Source organism: Mycteria americana, chromosome 1 (genome assembly GCF_035582795.1).
Source record: "Mycteria americana isolate JAX WOST 10 ecotype Jacksonville Zoo and Gardens chromosome 1, USCA_MyAme_1.0, whole genome shotgun sequence".
In the NCBI taxonomy this organism is placed as follows: Eukaryota; Metazoa; Chordata; class Aves; order Ciconiiformes; family Ciconiidae; genus Mycteria; species Mycteria americana.
The window spans coordinates 118,984,888-119,011,462 of NC_134365.1; the positions used below are offsets into that span (position 1 = coordinate 118,984,888).

At 41.9% G+C, this 26,575-nt stretch overlaps 1 protein-coding gene across 2 annotated transcripts in view; it reads right to left on the reverse strand.

The window, feature by feature from the left end:
• Nucleotides 1-26,299, reverse strand: part of URB1 (URB1 ribosome biogenesis factor) — a 60,041-nt gene extending 33,742 nt beyond the window's left edge. For both annotated transcript variants that reach the window (XM_075517481.1, XM_075517474.1), the window contains exons 1-15: nt 26,158-26,299; nt 25,660-25,799; nt 24,122-24,273; nt 21,367-21,499; nt 19,090-19,186; nt 17,376-17,461; nt 15,311-15,436; nt 13,347-13,477; nt 11,993-12,188; nt 10,561-10,698; nt 9,995-10,168; nt 9,207-9,357; nt 6,517-6,639; nt 2,803-2,915; nt 1,455-1,574 (exon numbers count right to left, since the gene is read on the reverse strand). In XM_075517481.1, coding sequence (XP_075373596.1) covers nt 1,455-1,574; nt 2,803-2,915; nt 6,517-6,639; nt 9,207-9,357; nt 9,995-10,168; nt 10,561-10,698; nt 11,993-12,188; nt 13,347-13,477; nt 15,311-15,436; nt 17,376-17,461; nt 19,090-19,186; nt 21,367-21,499; nt 24,122-24,273; nt 25,660-25,799; nt 26,158-26,287 — 2,010 coding nt within the window. In that variant the 5' untranslated portion in view covers nt 26,288-26,299. The remainder of the gene's footprint in view (nt 1-1,454; nt 1,575-2,802; nt 2,916-6,516; nt 6,640-9,206; nt 9,358-9,994; nt 10,169-10,560; nt 10,699-11,992; nt 12,189-13,346; nt 13,478-15,310; nt 15,437-17,375; nt 17,462-19,089; nt 19,187-21,366; nt 21,500-24,121; nt 24,274-25,659; nt 25,800-26,157) is intronic.
• Between the last annotated feature and the right edge of the window lie 276 nt (nt 26,300-26,575).

Consider the following 26,575-nt stretch of genomic DNA (forward strand, 5'->3'; position numbering starts at 1 on the left):
ATTCTCCCCACACACAAAATACAAAGGAAGCTATCACAGCTCATTTGCTCTACATTTACTCTGTGTACACCACCATCAGCTATAAAAATAATACCACTGCTTACACAAATCTGACAGGATAATTCATTTAAAGAAAAAAAAAAAGAAAAAAGGATTCATTTTTAAATAATTAACTATTTTTGGTAGAGTCTTGAAATAGAAGTACACTTGCAGCTCTCATGAAAACAGGCAGGAACAGAATGTGAAATCCAAAAACATGCCTTCTGATTATATGGCACTGTGTTGAAAAATAAGCAAAACACAGTCATTAACATCTATTCTTAGCAGCCTTTCTGCTGACATAACTGCCCTAACTTCACTGCTCCTGTATTCTCTTCAGAGAAAATGAAACGGACTGAATCTAAAAGAGGAAACAAGAATGAGTCAGCCAGCCCACATCTCCACTCAGCAAAAGAATCCAAATACACTACAAAAACCGTACTGGGTAGCTTTTGATTGAGATACTCATTACTGTGAGACAAAGTTAACCTGCCTTTAATCCCTTGCAGGGATCAAGAGCAACTAAAACCTAATTCAATCACTGTAAATTTGGTGTAGTAGTTTGGACATTACAATTGCACTCTGTGATTGAAGCTAAATGCAGAAATTAAACGCACAAAGCTGCATACAAACTTGTATGCCGCTATTACCATGGCACACTGCACGAGGAGCTCTGTTCAGGGCATAGAACAGCTTTTTGGATTTTCTCTTGGGAGGGACAGTTACTTGGTTGGGTTTGGTTTTAATCTAGGTCTCTACCCCTACTTAGATAACTAAAAGAAGCCCAGTTTTAAAATGATACTAGAACCGACAGCTGCTTGTGCCCTCATGAGATTTGTAGTTGATCAGCACTTCTGAAAAGTCAGATAACTTATTTAAATGCACAGAAGGGGATTTTAATTAATTTTTAAGACAAAAGTACTCCTTGCGTCAGAGCTTGTATCAGACTGTGACAAACAGGCCTATTTTGCAAGGCCAGAACAAACTAGCTAAGACTTTAGGAAGGCTAGAGTGATGAAGTACAGATTAAATAAACAAGGATAAAAAGGAAAGATCAAAAATAATCTCTTCTTGATCAATGTCAAGACCTTTACAGGTACAAACTACATGGGTTTATTACAGTATCAGAATTAATTCAGCCTAGGTGGGGTGGGCAAACATTAAGACATTTTCCTTACTATTTCATCAACTGTTGCAGCAAATGCAGTTGACAGCACTTACTTTCATAGAATAATTAGCTAATAGGTAGTTATCTTACAGCAATTTCCAAGAACAGTCACAGAAAACGGTAAAGACGACTGTTGGCCACACAACTATGCAGTAAAGGCATCTGCTTTAAGAAAAATTTTAGAACACAGAGATTTTAGACCAATGGGATATAGTGAACATCCTGATATTTCTGATCAAACACTTACCTTGATGATCAGTTTTTTGGTTGAAATTTTCAGGTGAGAATGGTTACTTGTAACAAACATTTTCATCAGTAAATAGAACACTGATTTTTCACCAGATACCTTCTCTGTCTCAGAAACATCCTAAAAGAAAAATATATTAAAATTCCCCTGGTACAGCAACACTGTACAGGATTATGTTGCACTGAAGTAGATACGTAATAAAAGTGTATTATTTTATAGATCTGCCAAAAAATACCAAGGCCAGAAATGAATGGGATCATTTATACCACTTTGCATTCAGTGAGCCACAAGATGAGTACATTTTTTTTTTAGAAAGTGGAAGAAGAGAGGAGTAACAGAAACAACAACTAATACAAGGGTCCAAGATAAAGCCACCTTCCTCCCCAATCGTCCATCCTATTTCTGTTATCCCCAGGAATTCAGATTTCCTACAATACTCTCTGAATAAGAAATATAATCATTTAAGAGACTGATACCCAAAGAACAGGAAAACACTACAAGTCACAGGGATGCTGAACGCTATCTGAACATCAAATGACAATCCTTCAGCAGCCACCTCCCCTGCTTTTCTCACTGACTTGCATTTGATGTCTAACAACCATAACCCTCTGTAACATTGCCAGATTTAGCTTTTATCTTCTCTGTTAAAACCTGTCTATACTAGGATGGCAAAGCTACAAGGAAATACTTTAGCTTCTTTGTCTGTTTCCAGGTTTTCCTTTGTTTGCTCTTAGCTCTCCTCAGTTTTCCTTTATGGCCAGCTGGAAAGGACAGAAAATCTCCTACAAGGCAGGGTCGCTGTCACAACACCCATGGGTGTCTCTGCTTCACCCCAGAGCTAGGCCCACTCTTTTCTCCAGACATGAAAAGCAGGCTCTCTACAGCTCTCTTACTTTACAGGCCTGCAGTAAAGAAGAGAGCAGGGGCCCTGAAGGTTTCTGGTAATTATGGAGAGGAGGGACAGCCTTAACAAATGCCAGAATCTTCCCTGGGAATGGGTGGGATGGCTCCCATCAGCAGCTCATTTCCTTGGTCTGAAATCTCAGGCTTTCCAGAGAAGCGGAAACCAGCAAATTCGCGCTCTTGCCCCTCTCCAAGGACAAGAAGAGCTGAAGGAACTTTGTCCAGCCCTCTTCAGGGAAGCAAAGATTTCTGTCCTAGTAGAAAAACTTTTCAGCTCAGAAGGGATTATTCACTAATGCTAAGGCTGTAATTCCTACTGGTTTTACAAAAGGGTCACCCTCTTAAAATGACTGGGCTGGGACTAGTTTAAAACTAGGCAGTGCTGGATGTAAAGATTTGAGGACAACAAGCCAAAGAAACATAAATTTGCCTTGAAGTCTCTTACCTGTACTCTGAACCAGGCAAATTTATTTGCAGGAAGTTCCAAAGCCACTTTCAGTATATGGTGCTGCAGAACAGGAGGGACCTCCTCTCGGAGGCCCTTTTCAGTGACGATACCTGAGGTTTGAAAGCAATACAATCAACTTTATTTTGGTATACCTTCCTGATATTTCAGGAACACTAATCATTTAGGGTTTCAAACCACCACTGTGAGATAAGCTGGCAATCCACAAATTTTCATACCATGAGATCCCCAGACACGCTATGATTATGTTTGGCCAATCTAAGGCTGGAATCCAGCCCTCAGCAGGGAGAATCTAACACCTGCCCCAGCACAAGCTATCGCTGGTGCATGGGAATACAAAATCTCTTCTATCAGTCTCAGCAACCCTGAAAAGCTATGTCCTACAGGAAGTAAAAAGGATGGATAAACTGGAGACAAAAATACAGAATTTAAGTCAATAACAAATCTTAACGCTTATACTATTACAGTATTTGCTACAGGCAATGGAACTTTACACTTGTGTCTCTCCCTACATCACTTTTATCATCTGCTCACGACGACTGCTTTGGCATAGCCTCAGAATTATTCACCTTACAGGTCACACAGCTGTGCAGAGACCATCACAGTGTGCTCCAAAAATTGACCTGCCCACACTTTAACTGCAGTTAAGTTACATACAGAGATCAGCTGTATAGAGCTTTAGTGCCAGTGTGCTTTTCATAGTCTGTGTAGTATCTTTGTGGTCCACATTAGAGACAGAACAATAAATTTAAAAAATGCAGCATCACTACAAAGTCTAGCCAACAGTAAGACCAAACAATAGAACTATACCAGCTGTGTAAAGCACATATTGCTACATGGTAGAAAAACATGCTGCCTTTGGAGTGCATGTTTCAATCAGGGTGAGGGAAAGGAATGACAGAACTCTCAAGCTGGCATCTGAGGGAAGGAAGTTTCATGATTAATTTACACTATCATTTTCTACCATATCATCTTTCATCAAAATTAATATCCAGGCTCACTTCATTACATTTGTTTGAGAATGATGCTTTATTTTCCATCCTGTTCAACTTTTTATTTCATACTGTAACAAAACATACCATCAAAGAGATTTCTGCCTCACAAAAAGGTATCCCGCCTTTTGTCCATTTTGAAAAAAGCAGACCAACACAAGAAATAATGGGATAAACAGGATATGTGATGAGTCACCAAGTATACAAACCAATTAAATATGCTTTGACAGAGGGAGGGAAAACCTCACAGATAGTTCATAGATTCAGAGGGGTTTTTTGTTTAAAGCCCCTTTTTTTAGGTTAGCAAATGTGATGCCCATCTACAAGAAGGGCTGGAAGGAGGATTCAGGGAACTACAGGCCTGTCAGTCTGACCTCAGTGCCAGGGAAGGTTATGGAGCAGATCACCTTGAGTGACATCACACGGCCCGTACAGGTGATCAGGCCCAGTCAGCATGGGTTTATGAAAGGCAGGTCCTGCTTGACTAACATGATCTCCTTCTAGGACAAGGTGACCTGCTTAGCGGATGAGGGAAAGGCTGTGGATGTTGTCTACCTAGACATTAGTAAAGCCCTTGACACCATTTCCCACAGCATTCTCCTGGAGAACCTGGCTGCTCATGGCTTGGACGGGCATACGCTTCGCTGGGTGAAGAACTGGCTGGATGGCCGGGCCCAAAGAGTGGTGGTGAATGGAGTTAAATCCAGTTGGCAGCCGGTCACAAGTGGTGTTCCCCAGGGCTCTGTGTTGGGGCCAGTTCTGTTTAATATCTTTATCAATGATCTGGACGAGGGGATCGAGTGCACTCTCAGTAAGTTTGCAGATGACACCAAGTTGTGTGGGAGTGTTGATCTGCTTGAGGGTAGGAAGGCTCTACAGAGGGACCTGGACAGGCTGGATCGATGGGCTGGGGCCAAAAAGGCTAAATGCAAGGTCCTGCACTTGGGTCACAACAACCTCATGCAACGCTACAGTCCTGGGGAAGAGTGGCTGGAAAGCTGCCTAGAAGAAAAGGACCTGGGGGTATTGGTCGACAGCTGCCTGAGTATGAGCCAGCAGCGTGCCCAGGTGGCCAAGAAGGCCAACAGCATCCTGGCTTGTATCAGAAATAGTGTGGCCAGCAGGACTAGGGATGTGATCGTCCCCCTGTACTTGGTACTGGTGAGGCCGCACCTCGAATACTGTGTTCAGTTTTGGGCCCCTCACTACAAGAGAGACATGGAGGTGCTGGAGCGTGTCCAGAGAAAGGCAAGGAAGCTGGTGAAGGGTCTGGAGCACAAGTCTTGTGAGGAGCGGCTGAGGGAACTGGGGTTGCTTAGCCTGGAGAAAAGGAGGCTGAGGGGAGACCTTATCGCTCTCTACCTGAAAGGAGGTTGTAGCAAGGTGGGTGTTGGTCTCTTCTCCCAATTAACAAGCGACAGGACAAGAGGAAATGGCCTCAAGTTGCGCCAGGGGAGGTTTAGATTGGGTATGAGGACAAATTTCTTCACCGAAAGGGTTGTCAAGCACTGGAACAGGCTGCCCAGGGAACTGGTTGAGTCACCATCCCTGGAGGTATTTAAAAGACGCGTAGATGTGGTGCTTCAGGACACGATTTAGCAGTAGACTCGGCAGTATTAGGTTTTCAGTTGGACTCAATGATCTTTTCCAACATAAATGATTCTATGATTTTTTCCCCTGACAGACTTTAATTAAAGCATTTACGTAACTCCCATTCTTAAACATCCCAGACCTGCCTAAAACACTGATAGTTGCTCTAGTTTAGTGGCCTACAAGCTCTGGTGGCCTGCAGACAGCAACAATGCCCAAACAACATTTTGCTCTCTCCTCCAGTCTCAATTTTAAATGGCTGTATTTATTGTACCACAAGCAGTATTGGAGGCTCTTGCCCACAGTCCATAATTTGTGGTTCATCATCCTTGCTGCATTCAGCAGGTACAGAATGTCTCTGTTTACTTCTGCTGTATGAAGAGGAATACCCTCCTTGGACATGACATCAGAGACAAAAATACAACAATATTGCGAAAGTGCTTCCTCATATAGATTTTCCACAGGAGAGGAAAATCTATATGAGGAAAATCCACCAGACAGAATAGTGTTGTTCTCCCCACACACTGCCCAACTATGATAAAATAATTCAAAACATAGCAAATGGAAAAACTAATTGAATGTTAAAAGATTTTCCAGAGGAGACTGGTGAATTGGTACGTGCTTCTCCCCCACCCTAAATTTTCTGTGAAATATCCTGTTAAAAAAAAAAAAAAAATCTATATCATTGTGGCTAATAAGAGTTTGGAAATAACTTACTTACGTTGGATTGTTGACATAGGTCTAGGAGAATTAGACCCCCAAATCTCATTAAAAGTTGGACATTGGTCTTCCTCAGAAACATTAGAATTAAAACCCCATAAAAAACAAATTTTTGCAAGAATATGACAGACAGAGAGGAAGACTGTAGTGCAACCTACCATTTACAACAACTGAATGTAGCAGAGCAGCCATGGAATTTAAGAGGGTAGAGTGCCAGAGCACTGCAGAAATAGCAACAATAAATGCCAACACAATGAAGAAACTAAAATGGGTTACTTTTAGAAAACTGTTCTTTCTCTATCTACACAGAAGAGCAAACATTCCTTTCTGCTGTGGACTTTGTAAATAGCCAGAGAAAGCAATGAAGGTAATAGAAATACCCATCACGTACCTTTTAGCAGCTTGCTAAAATCAAAATTGCTCCGTGCTACCAAGTGGGGCACAACCTTCTGATAAAGGCATATGACCTGAAGCAGCGCAGCTTTCAGAAACAGGGTCTCAGCATCATCTGAACCTAAACAAAGTGTTTACATAATTAGTTTCTCCTTCCTTCATACCAAGAGAGCACAGTGTAGCACCTAAATTATCAAACATGAGAATTACTAACTACATTTCCAATAGACTTGCCTATGAAATGATCAGTTATCTTCCTCACTAACAAGAAGAAACAAAAAAAACCAACCATGGAATCCCCAGTTTCCTTCCCCAGCATCCCTGTGTGAATACTTTTAAAACTAAATGAGCTTATTCAGTGCTTAAATTCACAGTTGCCATTTCTAATTTGACTCTAAAGTGCTCACACATATAAAAGACAATCTCAACAACTTAACACTCACTATAAGAATCCAATCAGTCCCACTGCTTTTCAATTTAAGGCTGAACAACAGAAGAAAGTGAAGGAAAGGATATGGTCATGCTGCTGGTTTCCAGGGACACTATTTTTACCTAACACCAGGTAGGTTTGACTGGGGAAGTAGTCTCCTTGGCAGGAGACAGTACACTAATTTATTATTTCAGTTAAAGGTTTCTTTCTTTCCCTTCCCTCTTTCAAAATAATATTCTCTCAATGTGACCTCTTGGCAAGAGGAAGACAACAAATGTCTATATGAGAAAAACACCAACCCCAGCTAAGGCAGCTGTTTACTTCTTAAGAAAAGCTATTTCAGCAGCTAAATACTCTTTGAGTTTGTAACATGAGGACACATAAAAGCTACTTGTTATCCAGTCACTAATGAAAGGAAGCAAAATAAATTACAGGCAGCCAAAACTTTTTTTTAACACCTACTTTTTTCCTGTTAACTGGGTCTCCCTCAGGGAGCTATGAAGAACTGGATGGATGCCATGCATAAACTTTGTCTTTGCTTTCCTGAGTCTCAACTCCCATTAAAAAAGAATTCTCTAGTGGCCACAGTGCAAATAAAGCTGTAAAAGGTGAGCTGAGCGTAAGTGATACAGTATTACCACCCTAGTATGCAAAGAAACTACAGCTGCAGTACTTTAGAGATTAGCTACTCCATTGGTTTCAGCAGGCACTCTACCAATAAAGAGCCTTGGAGTGCCAGAGTTGACAACTATTTTGCTGCCCAAAGCCACACACAGAAGGACATACACTGAAAAACTCTCTGCTCCAGGAAGCCTCACTGTGGAATATGTCCTGTGAAAGGCATGAAACTGGCTGTAGATTTATCTTCAGTCTATTAAGTAAAACATTGCAAGCTGGTAGCCAAGCTACAGAGAGTACTAAAACTTCCAGTTCCCTGCAATGGGACTATGAAAGCAAGTCCTTCAGGAGGGACACTGGTTTTGAGAGAGGAAAACCTAAGCCTTCACTCCAACTCTCTCTCCCTCTTCCAACATTTGCACGTTTCTAATCCTGTGCTACAGCAACACAAGCATTTGCGTAGCCACCGTAACTAACTGCTTCAAAAAAATGATCTCATGGTAAAAATAACTTGGCCAAACTAAAATCCCTCAAAAAATTCTTTTGCAGGCATATCAGTTTCCCTGCCTGTTTTATCGTGTGGCTGCAAAATACTCCTACTAGCACAAAAGGGTCAAGGACAGGAGGGTTAAGTTCAGCAAGGGGAACTGCAGAGTCCTGCACCGGAGGAGTAACAACCCCATGTGCCAGTACACACTGGGGGCCACCCAGCCAGAAAGCAGCTTGGCAGAAAAGGACCTAGGGGTCCTAGTGGACACCAAGTTGAGCATGAGCCAGCGATGTGCCCTTGCCACAGAGAAGGCTACCAGTATCTTGGCCTGCATTAGACAAAGCACTGCCAGCAGGCCAAGGGAGGTGATCCTTCCCCTCTACTCAGCACTGGTGAGGCCACACCTGGAGTGCTGTGTCCAGTTCTGGGCTCCCCAGTACAAGAGAGACATGGACACACTGGAGAGAGCCCACTGAAGGGCCACAAAGATGATGAAGGGACTGCAGCGTCTCTCCTATGAGGAAGGGCTGAGAGAGCTGGGACTGTTCAGCCTGGAGAAGAGAAGGCTCAGGGGGATCTCACCAATGTATGTAAATACCTGAAGGGAAGGTGCAAAAAGGATGGAGCTAGGCTCTTTTTAGTGGTGCCCAGTGACAGGACCAGAGGCAATGGGCACAGACTGAAACACAGGAGGTTTCCTCTGAACATCAGGAAACACTTTTTCTCTGTGAGGGTGGCCAAGTACTGGCACAGGTAGCTCAGAGATGTTGTTGGAGTCTCCATCCCTGGAGATATTCAAAAGCTGTCTGGACATGGTCCTGGGCAACCAGGTTTAGGGAGGGAGGTTGGACAAGATGACCTCCAGAGGTCCCTTCCAACCTCAACCATTCCGTGATTCTGTGACAGCAGAAAGGCAAACTGCTTAACCTCCTAGTAGCAATGGCAGCCTACCTGTCAAACTGTGTTCTTAGGCAATTCCAACACTGGTCAGAATTAAACTGCCCATGGAACCGAACAAAGAAAAGATGAATAGTAAAGGTACAAGTGACATCTGGACTCTGCTGAAGTTAACTACCTTACATGGGATAAGGATTTCACACCACCTATTCACACGCATGTAAGAAGGGGTAACTCTACTTGCTTTGCCTACCATGCTGTTCAGCAACTTCTGCGGTCTCAGTCATTGCCTTCACAGTGGAGATATCATTTTCCCTTTTCTCCTCTTGGCCATCTTGGTGTTCTCTCCCTTGCTTCAGAAGGGACTGCCAGACAGCCACTATATTGTTCATGTCTGGTAAAAGCTAGAAGCAAAAAGAGTAAACTGCAATAGCTCTCCTGAGTGAGACAAAGCTGCTGTGATAAAAATATTCACAACCAACCAACATGAGGATTTGCTGCTCTTCACAAAGCTCGGAACTGATCTTGTATGCAATCAGTAAAAGATCTGAAATCAAGTAGTGTACTTCCACTTCTGCAGAACATAAATACTGGAAAGAACACTTTATTGAAAAAGTTTCTTGTAAAAAATTTATGTTTCACTCTTCATCCTCATGGTATATTTTCAACCCAAGTGCTACCCTGTCTAGGAACTTCCCACTCTGAATTAACTCTGCTGGCTACAATTTACTTGAACCAGGAGGCAAATTTGCTTCTCAGCCTGCTCTTGGAATTCATTTACAGCACAATAGCTGCCAATGCTAAAAATTTTGTTGTGAGACAAATTTGATCTGCATTTCCATCAGCCAGCTTTGTTAGGAAATGTAGTCTACTACCACACCAGTTATTAAAACCTTTTAACCCACGGCCTTCCCCTCCCACTGCTCAAAGATACTATCTCCTGGCTCCCAGGCCACAACCACTTGGGGAGAAAGTGCAGAAGCGTAGTTATCTGCTGCAAAATGACTCATGTTATACCCCAATTTTCTTTTTATTTTGTACCTTGCTGATGGCTTCTCTGTACAGCTGTACGAATTCCTGCATCACTGACAGTGTGTAGATTTCTGACTTTTGCCAAGTTTCTTCATTCAAACAGTACTCAATATTCTTCAAGGCTCTTCTCAGAACCATTGATACAAGTGACAGTATGCTGTGCTTCACTACTGTGCTGGGTAACTAGAAGAAGGAAGTTGAATTAATGATATTTCACTGCTTCCTCTTATGCTTTGCACGTAATCTGTACTCTGAATATATGTAAAAATTTGTTAACGAATTAATTATTTCCTAAACCTTGGCTTGCAGGAAAGAATCTGTAGGTTTCCAATTCCCAGCCTAAACCACTAGTGAGCATTGGCAGGGCTGGTGCTTGTGAATGGCTCTTGGAAGCAGTATCAATGGGTTTTAATTCATTTTCCAGTGCTTCCCCAAGCCAGCTTTATGCTGGGACAGACAATATAAAACATATGTAATTAACCACTTTAAGAAACTTCTTGGATGATCACACACTTAAATCAAACAGTATTAACGAGGACAGAAAAATGCACTGAAATACTATAGACTGCTCTTACATTTAGTCCTTGGGTGAACATTATTTTATTGCACACTGCAGGGACTGTTGTTACCATCACCATAGAGAGCAACCTGGGAAGAGGAATAAACTCTGAAGTCTTAAAAGAACTGGAAACCTCTGGTTGAGCGTCATAGATCTGAAATAAAAATAACAATTTAATCAACATTGATATAGCCCTGGAGATAACAGCTTCTTCTGGGGAGCATTTTACAGAAGGGTTTGACTTGTCAAAAGTAATGACAGCACTAAATATCAATTTTCATGCAGAAATGCTACAGAGCACCCCCCAGACTCCTATTCAACTGAATGGAACATCTGTATGCGACCTGTACCCCTGCTAAAGGCCACCCCTTTTCAACAAACAGACTACAGATCCTACTTGCCCATTTTAAGCTAAAGCAAAGAGTCAGAGGAACACTCAGAAAGGACAAAACATTTTTCTAGCTGAGCTTCGATGTTGCTGCATCTCAAAATCCATACCATCAATGTGATGCTTCCCACTGCTTCTTATGGCAACTCCTGCTTTCCCAGTTTAGTTAAATGTTTATACAGCCTCTGCTCTGACCATGGCTTTTCACCAAATGACCTTCCAACTCACTCTATGTCTACACTTTTTAAAGCAGCTCTGGCTCTGAGCCACGGCTCATTTTCCTCAGCACCCACAGAAAACAGGATGCCATTTCCCCCCCACTCCATTTACTCTTCGATATTTAACAGCATCCTGCTGCTTCTTCCTAACATACCTACAGCAATTGATGGTGTTATTTCAGAACCATTAAGTCCTTCCTGTTTAGCTCACTTAAACCTCAGTCACCTAACTTCCCCACTGCTGGACTGGTTTGTTTTTAAAATCATTATTTATGAAATATTGTGCCTGTCTGCTTTTTAGTGATTTTAATAAACTCTAAAGCACTGTGCATTTACAGCTGTGAACACAACACACCTTCAGACATGCGAGTTTCCTCTGATACAGAACAGCTGCTTCTGAAACAAAAACAAAAAACCCCACTCCCTGATTCTCAGCTTAGTTTCTCTGAAATCAATGAAATCTTACTTCTTGTCACTCAGAAGACCTCAGCTAAGATCATTAATTCAGAGTTAGTTTATACCTAACACAGCCACACCACAGGCTGGCTGGGCTCTGTATTGCACAGCACCCAAATTGTAACAAATTCTACAAAGCAATGGCATTACAGTATCTATCTGTAATAAAAGCAATCAAAGGCAGGCTTACCAATCTACTACCAAGTTCCTTTGCTTTGTAACTTTTCTGTAGGTCAGGAATGTTTAACTTTACCATCTTTCCTATTACAATTTTGTGTAATTCTGCACTACCGTCTAACAAAAACTACTTCCATTTTTGGAGGAAAGAAGAGTATTGGGATTGCAAATTTCTACGGAGAGGTGGTATGCATCATTCATACTCTTACCTTTTTGAGTAACTTCATATTGTCCATCCAAGCTGACTTCAGTCTAGGAACAAAGGAATACCGGGTCTCCTTAAAGTACCTATTCAATAAATCTGGGCATACTTTAAGAATATTCACCATGAGATCAGCAACCATTTCATCTTCTGTTGCAGTTTTTAAACCAAGCAGAAAGCGCAGAAGCACCACATTTCCTCCCCTGTTGAAGACAAAAAAATACTTTAAAAAAAAGAAATCCCTATTTCAATACTTTGCATGTGATGCTAACTCTGCAACTTCTCTAACTGTTGCTGGGGTAAATTCAAGGCAAGACCTCTCACACTGCTGGCATAATTTCTGAGTTTATACTGAGAAAAGTAAGAACCGAATTTACCTCCAGGTTTTCTGCATGACAAAGAGTAATTACTTTTAACTAAACCCACAGTGTTTCAGAAATGTTCTAACCAAACTTCACAAAGCTAAAAATGTAGAATTAAAACTTAATATTAAACTTGGAAGTATTTTCTGTGGTCTTTCAGTCCTCTTTTTTAAGTTTACTTCTGTATGTCCCTAAACAAAGTGAGAATACCACAGATACCAGATGAATACCAGCTAAAATTTTGCTCAAAGCAAGAAACAACCTGCTCTAGCACCACTCAGTATTAGTACCCACTACTACAATCTAGTATCTTCTTTGCTCAGCTAATGTGATGAAGCATAAACTCACCCTACGAGAACCTCTCCATGGAATTACAAAAGTCCCCATTATTTTCTCTATCAGTTATAACCTTAGTGCACACATATTTTAACTAGTTAGCAAATGGAAACAGTAGGGCAAATAGGAGCTTCCAGATCAGGTGTGGCAGGCAAAATTCTGGCACTAGTGAAATCAATTTTGACATTTTGCCAAAATCTGGGATAAACCATGTCTGGTTCTACAAAATGTAAATTAGACTAGATATTTTACTACCATCTGGTTTACACTGCAGCTCTGATGCCTTATTGTCACCTCAAAAACAAACAAGTCTATGGTCCAAAATCACACCTTACAATAAGAGACTTGTTATCTAGTTATTCATGGAGATGGCTCAGAGAAACACGACCATCACCTAAAGCCCCTATGAATAGGGCAGAGCACTCTCTACTCTAGTACACAGAGGTACAAGGAGATCCAATAGTTTGATCTTGGGAAGTTAAAACCAAAAACAACAAAAAAGCCCAACATATTAATTTATTCTGCCACAGAAGAAAGAGAGAGGGAAGCAGAATTCAGTGAAGTTACTGGCAAAGGCCTGGAAGGGCAGACAAGATAACTACTGAGGTGTCTCTTATTCCTAGCACAAAGTACACATACAGTCTCAGCTGTCTGGTGACTTACTTGCCAGAAGTTCCAAGACTTGGATCATAGAAGGTTATGCCATGTTTCAGAGAGCAACAGAGGTCCATTAAGAAATTATGCACAAGTTCCCGTACCATCATCTTTCCCACCTCTTCAGAACCTTGAGTCACCTATAAAAACCAAAAAGGAGTAAAAAAAAAAAAGCTATGGTTTTTGGTATCACAGAAGAAAATCTTACATCAATTTCACTCTTCTCTAAATTTTATGAAGCTCCTTTTATACAGAAATGCTAAAAGACAGTTTGGCTTTTGTTCAGGTTAACAAGACAAATTTCAGTTTCTGTATTAAACAGATTGAATATTACAATATTTTTTGTTTCAAGGACAGCAAACCTACCAAGTTTAGGTACATATGCACTATCTGCAGGACATTACTGACTTAGGGCTTTTTGCTAAGAAGCCAGACAGAAGAAGACAGAGGTAAGTCAAGCTAAAGAAAAGTGGTGATATAAAACTTACGTAAGTTGGGCAAGGCCATCCTGGGACTTTGAAGTCAAGGATCTAATATTTAATCTGAAATAACCAACTTTCACACTTACAGGCCAGGTTCACTATGAGGAAGTTCAGAAAGACCAAAAAAATCACTGAAGCCTTCAGCATAAAGCACATGAAACAAGCATGTGTATGTTTTTTGGGCCCATTTGGCCGAAGACAGAACAACTTCAATGCAGGGCAAGAAAGATGGATAGCTAACAACGCACCGAATGTGCCAACACTTCAGAGAAAGGACGTGGGGCATCAATGCGATTACAATCACCATACAAAAATGGAAGAAGTGACCGAATATCCAAGTCAAGCAAAAAGCGGGGGGTGGGGGGGGAAGTGAACCCAGATTCCATTAACCTTTTACATCCAGCACAGCTCAAGATCCCTACAAATGAGGAGTCTCTTGACAACTGTGGTTAGGAAATCACAAACCATATGACTCACAAGGACCGCATGGAATTGTAAGCATTTAAAATTACTCAAAACCGAAATGCATGTTTATGAAGAGGATCGTAGATTTGCATAGCTTTGAGCAGACACCGACTAGAAACAGATCTCCTCCAAAAGGTGTTTACAATGTATCGGGATTGGAATGGCATAGGCATAAACATCCAGTAGAAGAAGTACAAGAAGGCAGTCGTTCAGTGTTGGAAGTTTTGAAGAAGAATGGTTGGACTTCTAAAGATCAAGCGTTAATCAACATGAAGGTGAAAAGTCTGCAGCCAAAACCCAGTGGAAACATAGAACTGTTTCTACTGCTTTGCATTGGGCTTACAGCCATGCCTTACATATTCCCACAGTGAAAGGGGGAAAAAAAGAGATTACATGATTAAGAAAAATTAAAAAAGCAAAAATGTAATCTATTTATGAGGAGAAGATGACAAAACGTCTGCAGTACTAACACGCAGCCACCAGCTGTAGCCCTGATCCTTGCCTCATCTATGACTTTAGGAATGTGATTTCATGGACCAGTAGAATCAGTAACAGCTCAGCCCTCAGAAACCCTTCCAACCTCTCAAACAAAGCAAGCTGAAAAGGCTGGCAACCATCTTGGGAGTTTAGCTCTCATATCAGATCAGCGCGTAGGATGGGAATGAGGCATGTGGTAAGAACATTGCTTCTGATATATTCTCCTACAGAGACACAAATGTGTCCAGGCAATGGAATACAGTACTCGCACCCAAGTGCCCCAGTTCTCCCTGGTTCACAGATCTGTGCTGCAGTTCTGGCAATCAGAGAGGGGAAATGAACCCTCTTCCTCAAGTGGTGAGAAGCAGCAGAAGGACAGGGTTTCTCTTTAAGTAGCCTCAGCAGATCCCTCTTGAGCTCCCAGTTACTCTAACCTTGATGCATTATTTCAAAACCTGTGGGCTGCAAGAGGGGGAAGAAAAAAAAAAAAAAAAAAAAAAAAAAGGGCAGAACAAGGACTAGGAGTTACAGAGAAGTAAGTTACCAGACCTTTAAATCCCCAGGGCTGACATCAGTAATCCCATTCCACCGGTAAAGTGAAGCTATGTGAATCAAAACTTCTGCAGTAAAAAAGCGCACCTTCTGGGTTTTGGTGATATTTTTATTTTGAACCACCTGAAAGCAATGAGAAAAACAAACACACAAACAACTCTATGTATTGCAAGTTATCACGAAATAATGGCAAATTAGCAACACACTTCATTTTTCTAGTACACACATAGCTCACTCTCCTCACTACAGCAGACAAAAGGTTCTGCCTGCCCTGTTAGCACTTCTTTCACATGCTCCTGCTCCCATCTTGATATGACTGAAGCCATAGGACTCTACACCAACTTCTGCAAACACTGCACATGCTGAACAGGATAGACTTTCAACTTCAATTAAAGAGCACAGAACATATTTAGAGTAGCACAGCCACAGACTAGGATCATGGAAACTGGCTGGTAGAGATGGTAGAACCTGCTACAAATAAAGTCTGAATGAAAGGGAAAACATGGTGGAGGAAGTTCTCATAAGTTCCCCTACTGTGTTCTCCTGTCCTCATTTTTCTAATTCCCGTTTTCCTTGCTAAACTGATGGAGTCATACAGTGTGTTACGTTTCATCAACAATGTAACAGTACATGATGCATGATTCCCACATGGGAAAAGCTTCATTTAAAAAACAAAGTTTCAAGGAGGTTTATTTTACATTTAAATGCTAGCTCTTTTCTTCTTCTTCCAACGTTATTGCAATAGAAAAATGAAAGAATATTTCTGGCTTTAAATTGTCAGCTGTGAAAAGCCTGAGTCTGAGACAGGCTTTTATGGCCACACTCTAAATTTGAAACTATTTTTTCTTCATTCTCTGTGAATTGGTCATACAACATCTTGTGCAACATTGCTACAGTAACTCAAAATAGAGATTCAAAAATCATAGGCACTGGAACCAAAAACATTTTTAAAAACATTTTTATAGAAATAAAATCTCTGGCGCAGTTGCTGTACCCACAGCAGCAATAAGCTCGTGCATCACAGTGAAAGAGGCACAGCCATGTGCCTCAGAAGCTAAGGAACAACAGAGCACAGGAAAGGCAGTCAAGACTAAACCAACTCACACCTTTCAGCAATTCCTGCTTTCAAGTTTTCTGTCTCAACCCTGCTATATCACAAGGTTATTTCTGTCTGCTATGAAAGAATCAGAAAAACAACTTCAAAGAGAAGCAGACTTACCTCTCCAACAGTACTTTCTGATAGCAGGTGGAATGTACCCTTTCTTTTTCACAAAAATTTTTCCCATCTTGGGAAGACAATTTTATGATAAGACTTCCCTTTTCCTCTACCCCACCAAGAAACACCTTTGACAGAATTAATCTCCCGCAGCAGAAACCTTGCCACCCTAACAGTAACCAAGTCCAAAGACTAGCTAACCAGGACCACAGGATGTGGCCTCAATGGAGCCCTGCCACGACTGGCTGGGGAACGGTACCACACACCCTTCAACTGCAACCAGATAGCTCCTAGAAACCCATTCCATGTCACAGTCCCCATACTAAAAGCACACAAAATGCTTTTTCTCCTGGAAAGAAGATTGTATGTCATTACTCAGTTCAGAGCTAACAAACCTAGTCAAATCTAGCTGATCTCCCCATTTCGGCATGAGACCCATTCATTGACAGACCAATGTTACTGTCACTTGAAGCACCAAAAAGACTCCAGTTCTTTTGATCTCCAGGCTTGGCACTGATGCAATCGCAACCCATGAAATAATCGGAATCTGTTGGACACCACACACGAAAAATGAGCTGACATTAGCATCCAAGTACAAGCTATGCAACAACTTCCTTTAAAAGAGGGCATTGGAAAAGCTTCAGTCCTGAAACAGTAATACAGCCAAGCTATCAACCTCCAACAAATATTTTCAGTAATGGACACGCTAACAAACTTTCAGCAGCAGCAGCACAGTGCCAACATCTTAAAGAGCTGTACGTTTTATGAGAAATTACTGCAAAACTGTTTCCAGCAGCAAAGAAAACAGAAAACAACAGACAACACAGTTTCAAGGGTATATCATACCTTAGTTCTCAGTGTGGAAAGTAGAAGATTGACAGTAGAAACTTTGTCTTCCTTTATTTCAGAACGAAGAATATCTGGAATGAAATCTAAGAAGACATTTCAAATGTTAAGTGAAAATGTGAAAGCTATTTTCACACTAAAATGCTTCAGAGTATTCATACCCATTTCTCTTCAATGTCATATTATTTACCTTGCTGTTATATTTAAGGATGAACCAAAAGGCTGCAATCAGAGTTCAGAAGGATGATGTGTCTGTAACTACAGTGATGAACAAGTGACACTGCCAAACCTACTCTCATCATAACTAGCTAATTTGCCACCTTGGTTATTAACACTTATTGCAACAGGATCTGCCAACTTCAAACGTATTTCGGGCCCCAATGTGCTACGCAGTATTTTAACTTGAGTAAATGCGTATCCTTTCCATTGAAGGACTCACAATTGTTTCACTGAGTGATTCTCAAATGTTTGGAGGTTACACCTCCAGAGACATGCACAATCTTTGGGCTCACCTGTGAATCCCAAAGTTAGAACTTCAGTATCTTACAGAGGAATGAAAGCCAGCTGTGCTGACTGGGTCTAGGTGTGCACTGCCATTCCCTGTCCTCAAAGAGCTGAACAACTGTAAGCAATTAAAGGAAATCAGCAGCCCCCAGGGTAGCGTGAACAATGGAAGTAAATAATTATGGCCTGTTCTCATTCCCTCACCATAGAAGAAATGAACTGCTGCCAGTTAATGGCTTTTTTTTTTTTTTTTTTTTTTTTTTTTAAGAGTACTACTCGATCCCTTCTGAATTCTTTCATAACCTTAACAAGGGTCACAATTCACAACTTGAGAAACATCAGCAGTAGATTTCAAATCACTAAAGTCAACAGAAGTTTTACATTATCTTCAGTCCATAAGGGATCAAACAGTAATCAAGTGTATGTAAGATTTAACTTTCTGGATCCTCTTCCTTGTCAGTTCAGTTTGACCCTCTTCTCTAAGAGACACAGGTGTAACATACTCCTGGACTGCACGCACTCTCATGTAATGCCTCCATAAAGGATGCAAAGGACATTACACTGGTCTCCTGAATCATTGACAAAAAGCGGTCTAATGGAGTACACAACAATTCTCCTGCATAAGGATAGAAAGGAAACTAAAGTACGTGCAGTCTTTAACACTTTTTAAAATTTCTTTAAGGCAATGCCATTGGAATAATCTACCCAGGGGAGTGGTGGATTCCCCAACATTGGACACTTTTAAGATTTGGCCGGACAGGGTGCTGGGCCATCTTGTCTAGACTGTGCTTTTGCCACAAAGGTTGGACCAGATGATCCTTGAGGTCCATTCCAACCTGGTATTCTATGATTCTATGGTATCCACTATTACTGTGTTATGAGCAAGGCTGGAGGCCGTGAAGTTTCCTTCTGCTTACTGAATCTATGGCCTCATAGTTATATTACATTTACCTTTTTTACATCTGTGTCACCAAGGGCTTCCTATTTTTGCAGAGTTTTTGTAGACAGCAAACATTATTCTCAAGCAGAAGAGGCACTCACTAGAAAACTGAATAAGTTTAAAGCTTTTCAGCTAATAAGATTAAAAATATGTATTTTGTATCTTATTAGTGCTGTATAACTGCTTCACATTTTGAATTAGCTCATATTTATTATCACCTATAAAAGACCCTGCCTTAAAAAAAGAAAAAACCAAGCAAGTGTGAAATACCTTTTAATTCCAGCACCTGTGTCAAGATTGCGTTGTCACCAGCAATTAAAAAGGAGAGAGCAAACTGAATATAGGCCATACGGACATCAGGTCTCCCCTAAAAATGATAAAAGGCACTGTTAGCATACACATTGTACACAACCGGAAAATTAATATTGCAACAATTGATTATCATTATAAGTACTATAAACAGGTAAATTAAACAACTTCTATAAACATGTGGCACATAGCCATACACATATATGTATATGCAATACATCCACAGTATATTCATTTGAAAAACTTCTTGCATTAAGCAGATCACAGTCTGTTAAAGTTAACACCAAAAAGGAAGATGTCCTAGTTCACATATTTTTTAATTCTCAATATACAAGATAGGCAATAAATAAAAAAAAAAAGAAAACATTAATAGTAGTTTCATGCCAAACCCAGTACACACACCACTGAACATCCTCAGTTCTGCACCGCTTGGTACACTGGTCAATTCACAAAAACACTCAAGAACAGTAATGACAATAGCGCTGCTGCAATTTCTTACTATATAGGCTTCCAGAGCAGTACCGCTCTTGGGGACTCCTGCCGCTCATTGCCATCTTTGAACTGCAGTGCATTACATACATCCCTCAGCTATCACAGCTGCTCATGCAGCTACCTGGGTCATGCAACTAAGACTGGCTAAAAAAAAAAAAAAAAAAAAGAAAAAACCAACTCTTAAAAAAGGGGCTAATATGTTATAAAACTACAGATTCAGGCACAGTGGAAGTAATAAAAGCTTTGCCTAGAAAAGGATCATAGGTTTTGAACATGATTTATAATTTTTTGAAACTCACTGTGCAAAATTAAGTTGCATGTAAAAATGCCTGAAAAGATACTGACGAGGCTGAACATAAGGCAGATGTGACTCATGAAAGGGTTGAAAGAAGAAATAAAGAAAAAGAAATGAGATTTTGCTATAAGCTTTGGGCCTGATATTTTTTTTATTAAAAATTCACCTCTGATAGCCAGTTGTGACATAATAATTTCACTGAAAGTTGAGCAAGAGTAAGATCTTCAATTCATTTCTGGAAACTTTTTTCCTTGTACCTTACTTGCATATCTAAAAAGCTTGTGGTCAAAAGACTACCTACACTCAAGCATTTTAATTTAAGGGGTGGAGGTACTCCTAAAGACAACTTCAGCAGTAAGATCAAAAGCCATGAAATCTGACATTCCAGAAACTGTTTATATACAAAGCAATCAAGTAGAAGGCAAAAAACCAAACACACACCTTTCTCCCCAAAACCACCTTTTACAGTCTCATTTGTCACCACAGATGGCACAAACCCAACACAAATGTATATGTTTGTTCTGCAAGTCATCTTTAAAAACTAGAAACAATCTATCAGCACTGAAAATAATACTGGATTTATTATACACTCATATTTGGAATGAAGTATAAATATTCTTGTTCTGAAACACTGGTTCAGGTCAACCCTGATTATTTTTAGCAAATGGAGAGGAAACAAGAAATAAAGTTCCTTTTGGAAAAAGAGGAGTGACTTTTTCTACTCACTCACATATCCTCCTTAAGGATTTCTGCCAAGAGATTGTTTAAACCTCCTGGTTATATCTTCAAATGCAATTACTCTGACTGTACTAGTACTGGGCAAAATCTGCTCTCCACTTCTACAACAGCAGAACCTCAATTTATTTCAGTGGGACCAAACTGCAATCCAGACATTGGAAAAAAGACTGAGCTCTTCCCAAACACATCACTGAATAGTTTTCAGAAGTTTCATCACTTTTGCTTCATTTTAGACATTAAAAGGGTAGCCCACAGGAACTATACATTTATATTTCACCACAGCTTATTAGAAACAGACAGGGCACTTTGACGTTTTGCAGTAAATTCTACAAAGCAGTGTAAAAACACAGTTATCCTGAGGAGCTCTGCACCCTGACAAGATGAGGAAGACCAGCACGGGACAGAAAATGAAGCAACCTATACCTCAAGGGTACAGGCCAGCTCTCCCAGTAGAGCAGATACTCAGAAACATCCCCTGGGGATTTCCTATATAAGTAGATGGCAAGCTCTTGCCCCATAGATCAGTTCTGCTGCCAATTAGAAACAATCAAGAAGCATTTCAGCCTGACACAGGACAGGAAGGAAGAGGTAAGTTCTTGCACACGACAATATGGCAAAGAGACTTTGGCAACAGCTTAGTTTCAAATACTTGGCAGAAGAAAACTGATGGAGACATGGCATAGCATTTCATGGCACACAGCAGCTTAATTTACCTTCTTACATCTTTTTTTCAATAATCCAGGCAGAAACTTATTATTGAAATCAAAATGGCTATACACATCCCTTGCTGAATCTGGCCCCTGAGCCACCATTGCTGACAACAGGGTAAGGCACAGTCGGCTCATCCTAAAACAAAAGGCAGAGGAAAACCTGCAGGTTATTTCCAGGATGACAGTTATACAAACAACCAAATCATGACATTAAAATTTAAAGAAAGACCTTTTTCCTGTGAAAGAAATTATCCCACTCTACCTCTAACATCCCCCCAAGCCTTCAGGAGTTTCAAGCATGAAGCAGTTCTGAGTCAGTCCAAGCACGAGCAATGAAGATAGCAGTTAGTGAAGTATCCCTGGTCATGCAAAGCTCTTGCTGCAGTTGATGGGAGCTTTAACTGAATATGTAACCAACTCTTTTAATGACCATCACAATACAGATTTAGGCCAAACACACCTTATTCCACTATTCACAAAGAACTTCAATCTTCTTTGTGAACAGCCTATTTCTACAAGCATATTTCTTGGACAGAGCCCCCTGCAAATGCTTATGCACTTTACTGCCACAAGCAGGTCTGTATGAGCTACAGCTGATGCTAAAGTTAAGGACACACAGAGCATAGGCCAAAGTAAGACTGCATTTTTTGTCTTTTAGCTAAATAACAGAGGTTTTCTTCAGTTCAAGTATGCAGCATGGTATCATTATGAACTAAATCCCAAGATGTACACTCAGTTTTGATTCTTGCTCACTGACCCCTCGGAAAATTTGCCTGAGAAAATAGAAGAGAAGTTAAAACAACTAAACCCATTATTTTAGGCAGTGATAACAGCAACTGGGAAGGAGGGGAGAGGGAAGAAAGGAAAAGGGAATGCCTATTTATATTCTTCCCAAAAATCAGGCTGTAATGGGAGGCTGGATATTCACTTTATAAAGTAGGATAAAAGGAAGAAAGTGCCAAAAATTAAGAACTCCTAAATTCATGGGAGTTTGCCACTTATTTCAATGGGAACATGACAGGGCCATCGGGTACAAGTCTGCAGACCTCCATCATCTGAATAGCCATTACCCATTAAGGGTTTTGGAATCTGTCCATCATGTTTCATTCATGGACAATCTGTAAGGAAGACATACGATTAAAGCAGAGATCCCATCTGGACATACCACCACAATAAAATCCCTTTGCAGATCAAAGAGGCAGCACAGAAAAAGCAGAGCATATACCATCAGAAATCTGCAGCCTCCTCTATGCAAGTTCTAGAAGGATTTCTCCAAAAGCTGTAATCTTTAAATGCTTTAAGAAGTGCAGACCTTACGTAGTTTCAAAATTTATTTTACAATATACCTATCCACTCCTATTGGGGATTGTATGTACAGTTAAAATGCTTCTTGCAATAAAACTAACTGAGTGGTGCAGGAAGTGTGGTTGTGTCCATGAACTGGAAAGCAGATAATGCTTTTCTAATTCTGGCCTGTCCAAAGACCGGAAGACAAGTCACTGGCCTTGGACAAGTCATTTGCAGTCTCTATTTTTTTCTCTCCCTTCCTCTTCCTCCCAGCTTTGTATTAAAACTTCTCTGGCATTTGGAACTTCTCTCACCGTGCCCACAGAGCATGAGAAATCGTTGTTTGGACTGGACTAGATAACACATGAGTGCTTAAATCGGCCTAAAATGGCCTTAGATTTAAGAGACAGGAAAAGTGACAGAGGAAAAGCCAGTCTGAAAGAAAAAAATCTATTATAAACATGGAAATCTGACTACAAAAGATACAGGGGAATAAAACACTCAAGAGCAGCTCTTTTTGCCATCACGAAATAGACTGCTCAGCCTCTGTGAACTACAAGAAAGCCTGTTCCTCCCTGTTCCATGCAGTATATTTCACTTCACAAACCAAATAGCATTAAAACAATAGGACTCAAGATACCCTCCACTTTACATCTCACTAGGACAGGCATGACTGATGAAAACTACAGCCTCAGGAAATGTCCTGGTTTCAGCTGGGATAGAGTTAATTTTCTTCCTGGTAGCTGGTATAATGCTGTGTTTTGGATTTAGTATGAGAATAATGTTGACAACACACTGATGTTTGAGTTGTTGCTAAGTAGCGCTTATACTAGTCAAGGACTTTTCAGCTTCCCATGTTCTGCCAGGTGCACAAGAAGCTGGGAGGGGGCACAGCTGGGACAGCTGACCCCAACTGGCCAAAGGGCTATTCCATACAACGTCATGTTCAGTATATAAACTGGGGGAGCTGGCCGGGGGGGGAGCGATCACTGCTTGGGGATGGGCTGGCCATAGGTCAGCGAGTGGTGAGCAATTGCATTGTCCACCACTTGTTTTGTACATTCTTTTATCATTATTATTTTCTCTTCCTCTGCTGTCCTATTAAACTGTCTTTATCTCAACCCATGGGTTTTACTTCCCCCCCCCCGATTCTCTCCCCCATCCCACCAGAGGGGGTGGAGGAGGGTGAGCGAGTGGCTGTGTGGTGCTTAGTTGCTGACTGGGGTTAAACCACAACAGGAAAGTATCATATAGCGTTAGATTGTGTATTATATCAGAGCTCCCACCTTGCTAAGACTTCCACATGCAACTATTTTATGTGGAACAGTATCATTAAATAAAGGTGACTTATTAGCAGTAAGTCAAGCTGAATTTTGCAACATCTTGTACACATGTACAAGACCCTGACCGCCCCTTGGGATCAATTCAGAGCAACCGACAGATCCTCTGCAACAGTATGGAGAAGACTTACCTGTGATTTTCAGAATACAAAGCAGCATAGACCAATCTCATGTAGGAATGAATCAACTTTTTTACTATGTTCATTCCCACAACAGAAAAATGGGAGAGGTCACTGGCTGTCCTCAGTAAAATGGCTTCTAGAGCTTGAAAGATTAATAGCATCTGTAAGATACAGAAATATGTTAATATCTGCCAATATCAGATATGGCTTGAAATTATTAGCTGAGCAAACAGTAACAAACACCATTAAAAAAAGAGTAACACCCCCACAAGAGGAAAGCTTCCACATACGAAGTCAAAGTTAACTTCTGAATTCTCTCCCAAATTAATGCTTCATCTTCTAAAGGATTAGTTCTGCGAGTGCAAATTTTCAAGGAAGCCCCTACACAGATACTTAATGAAAGACTAGAGAACCACAGGAGGTCAGCAGACTCCTCTTTTTTTTCAGTTGCTAAACTCATGAAATTCAGTAACACAGAGGGACAACCTCCACTGTAAGCCCAAGCCAATGTGCTGACTGAAGGCCTGTACAACCCGGAACAACTAAACGGAATGTCAAAAAGGGTCCCCCCTCACATGCGAATTGAGACCTACATGCATGATTTATCTGCGTACGCACAACAGCCACTTCTGGGGATGCAAACACCAACTGCAGTGCAAATCTCAGCACAGGCTGATGGACCTCGAAGGCCCTTTTCCAGCTGGAGGCCAAGGCCTAGGGCTAATGAACCAACACTTTAAGAGACAACTGCTAGTAAGTGCAAAATGAAATGTGCTGGAGAAAACCACCTGAGCTGCTCCAGTCTTGCAATTAACTCCTTCTAGATGAATCCAGAGTCCACACAGCACTGGGACTGTATTCGTTACAAGTATTAGCCTCTATACGTAAAAGGATCTTGAAGAAAGCATGTCATTGAACATGACACAGGTCATCATTGCACAGACAAAAATTATAATCTAAGGCAAAGACGAACAAGTGTAGGTTAAAAAGAACACTATCCAATTTTACATTGTAAGCAGATTTAAGTTAGCAATGCTGCTCCAGTATTCACAGTGAAAAGAGTTTTTTAATTCTTTAGTTTATCCATCATATTCTGATGAGGAAAAATTGTGTCCAGCTCAGATGAGAAAAAATGAGGTCAACTTTACCAGTGGCTTCCTAGAAATACTGATGTATCAGAGAGATGTTGAGTTATGTAAAAACAATTACTTTCACTGGACTATTTTTTCTGTTTGTTTGCTTAACTTCTTCTGTTGACCCCCTTATTTCATAAATGGTCTTTTGATAACACTTAAGGAACCTTAACAGCTTGATTTTGGCAGGACTACTGGTTATGTGTACCATTAAATTCAGGAACATCTTGGCACTGAAAACGACATTTCCCCTTTGATCAGTGCTTCTGCCACTATGACTTCCAGAAAAAAAACAACCAAACCCCATACCAAATTATCAGTTATTTATGCCGCAAAGCATTTCTCTGGTGGTTCCTCTCCCAGTCGGGACGTACGCTGCCAGTCCTTAAACTGTAACACCCAGGGCCAACTTACTTCACTTTCAGGTTTCCTTTCTCCGTCCAAAAGTTTGAATATTTCAGCACACTCCATGGAAATTTTCATGTATCCCTCCACGACATCATATATTTCAGGTGACGGCAGCGTCTTAGCAACGGCGACGAAGGTCTCTAGACCTGCAATGCCAGAGTTTCACCCGGGGAGCCAAGGCCTCGCGTGTGACAAGCTACGAGCCGCCCCCCAGGGCCCGGACACGCCGGCGCTCCCGCTCACGCCGTACGGGAGCAGCACGTGCGCACGGTAGAGTAACAGCAATAGTCGTCATCATCGTCACCTCCACGACGTCGCTCTGGAGACAGGAGAGGTCTCCGGTTCCCCGGGGAGCCGCTCCAGCCCCTGCTGCGCCGGCGAAGCACGCCTTTACCTCACGACCGCAGCGCTCTGCCGGGCACGGGCAGAGCCGAGCGCCCCCGGCCACCCCGGCCACCCCCCCCGCCCGGCCCGGCCCGGCCCGGCCCGGCCCCGCCCCCTCACCCTTCCCGGCGGTGGCGGGGTCCCGCAGCAGCGCCTTGAAGCGGGCGCCGTTGAACTCCTCCTCCTCGCGGCAGGCTCGCTTGGCCGCCGGCGGGCCGGCCGCGGGCACGCCGCGGCGCTTCACCGCCATGGCTCTGTCGCCGCCCCGGAAGCGGCCGTGGCGGCGGCGCGGCGCGGCGCCCCGGCAGGAAGCGGCAGCGGCCTCCTCCCCGCCGCGGCCCCGCTGCCAGCGAGGGAGGGGCGGTGGTGCGCCCGGCCCGGGGAGCGGGGCTGGGCCCGGGCCCTGAGCGACAGCGGCCGGCTGGGAGCAGCGGGGCCGCGCCTCTCCCGCCGTGAGGAGCCGAGGCCCGGCCCCCCGCGGCTTGCTGTGAGCTCAGCCGGCGGTCCGTGCCGTGCGAGGGCAGCCTTTCCAGCCCCC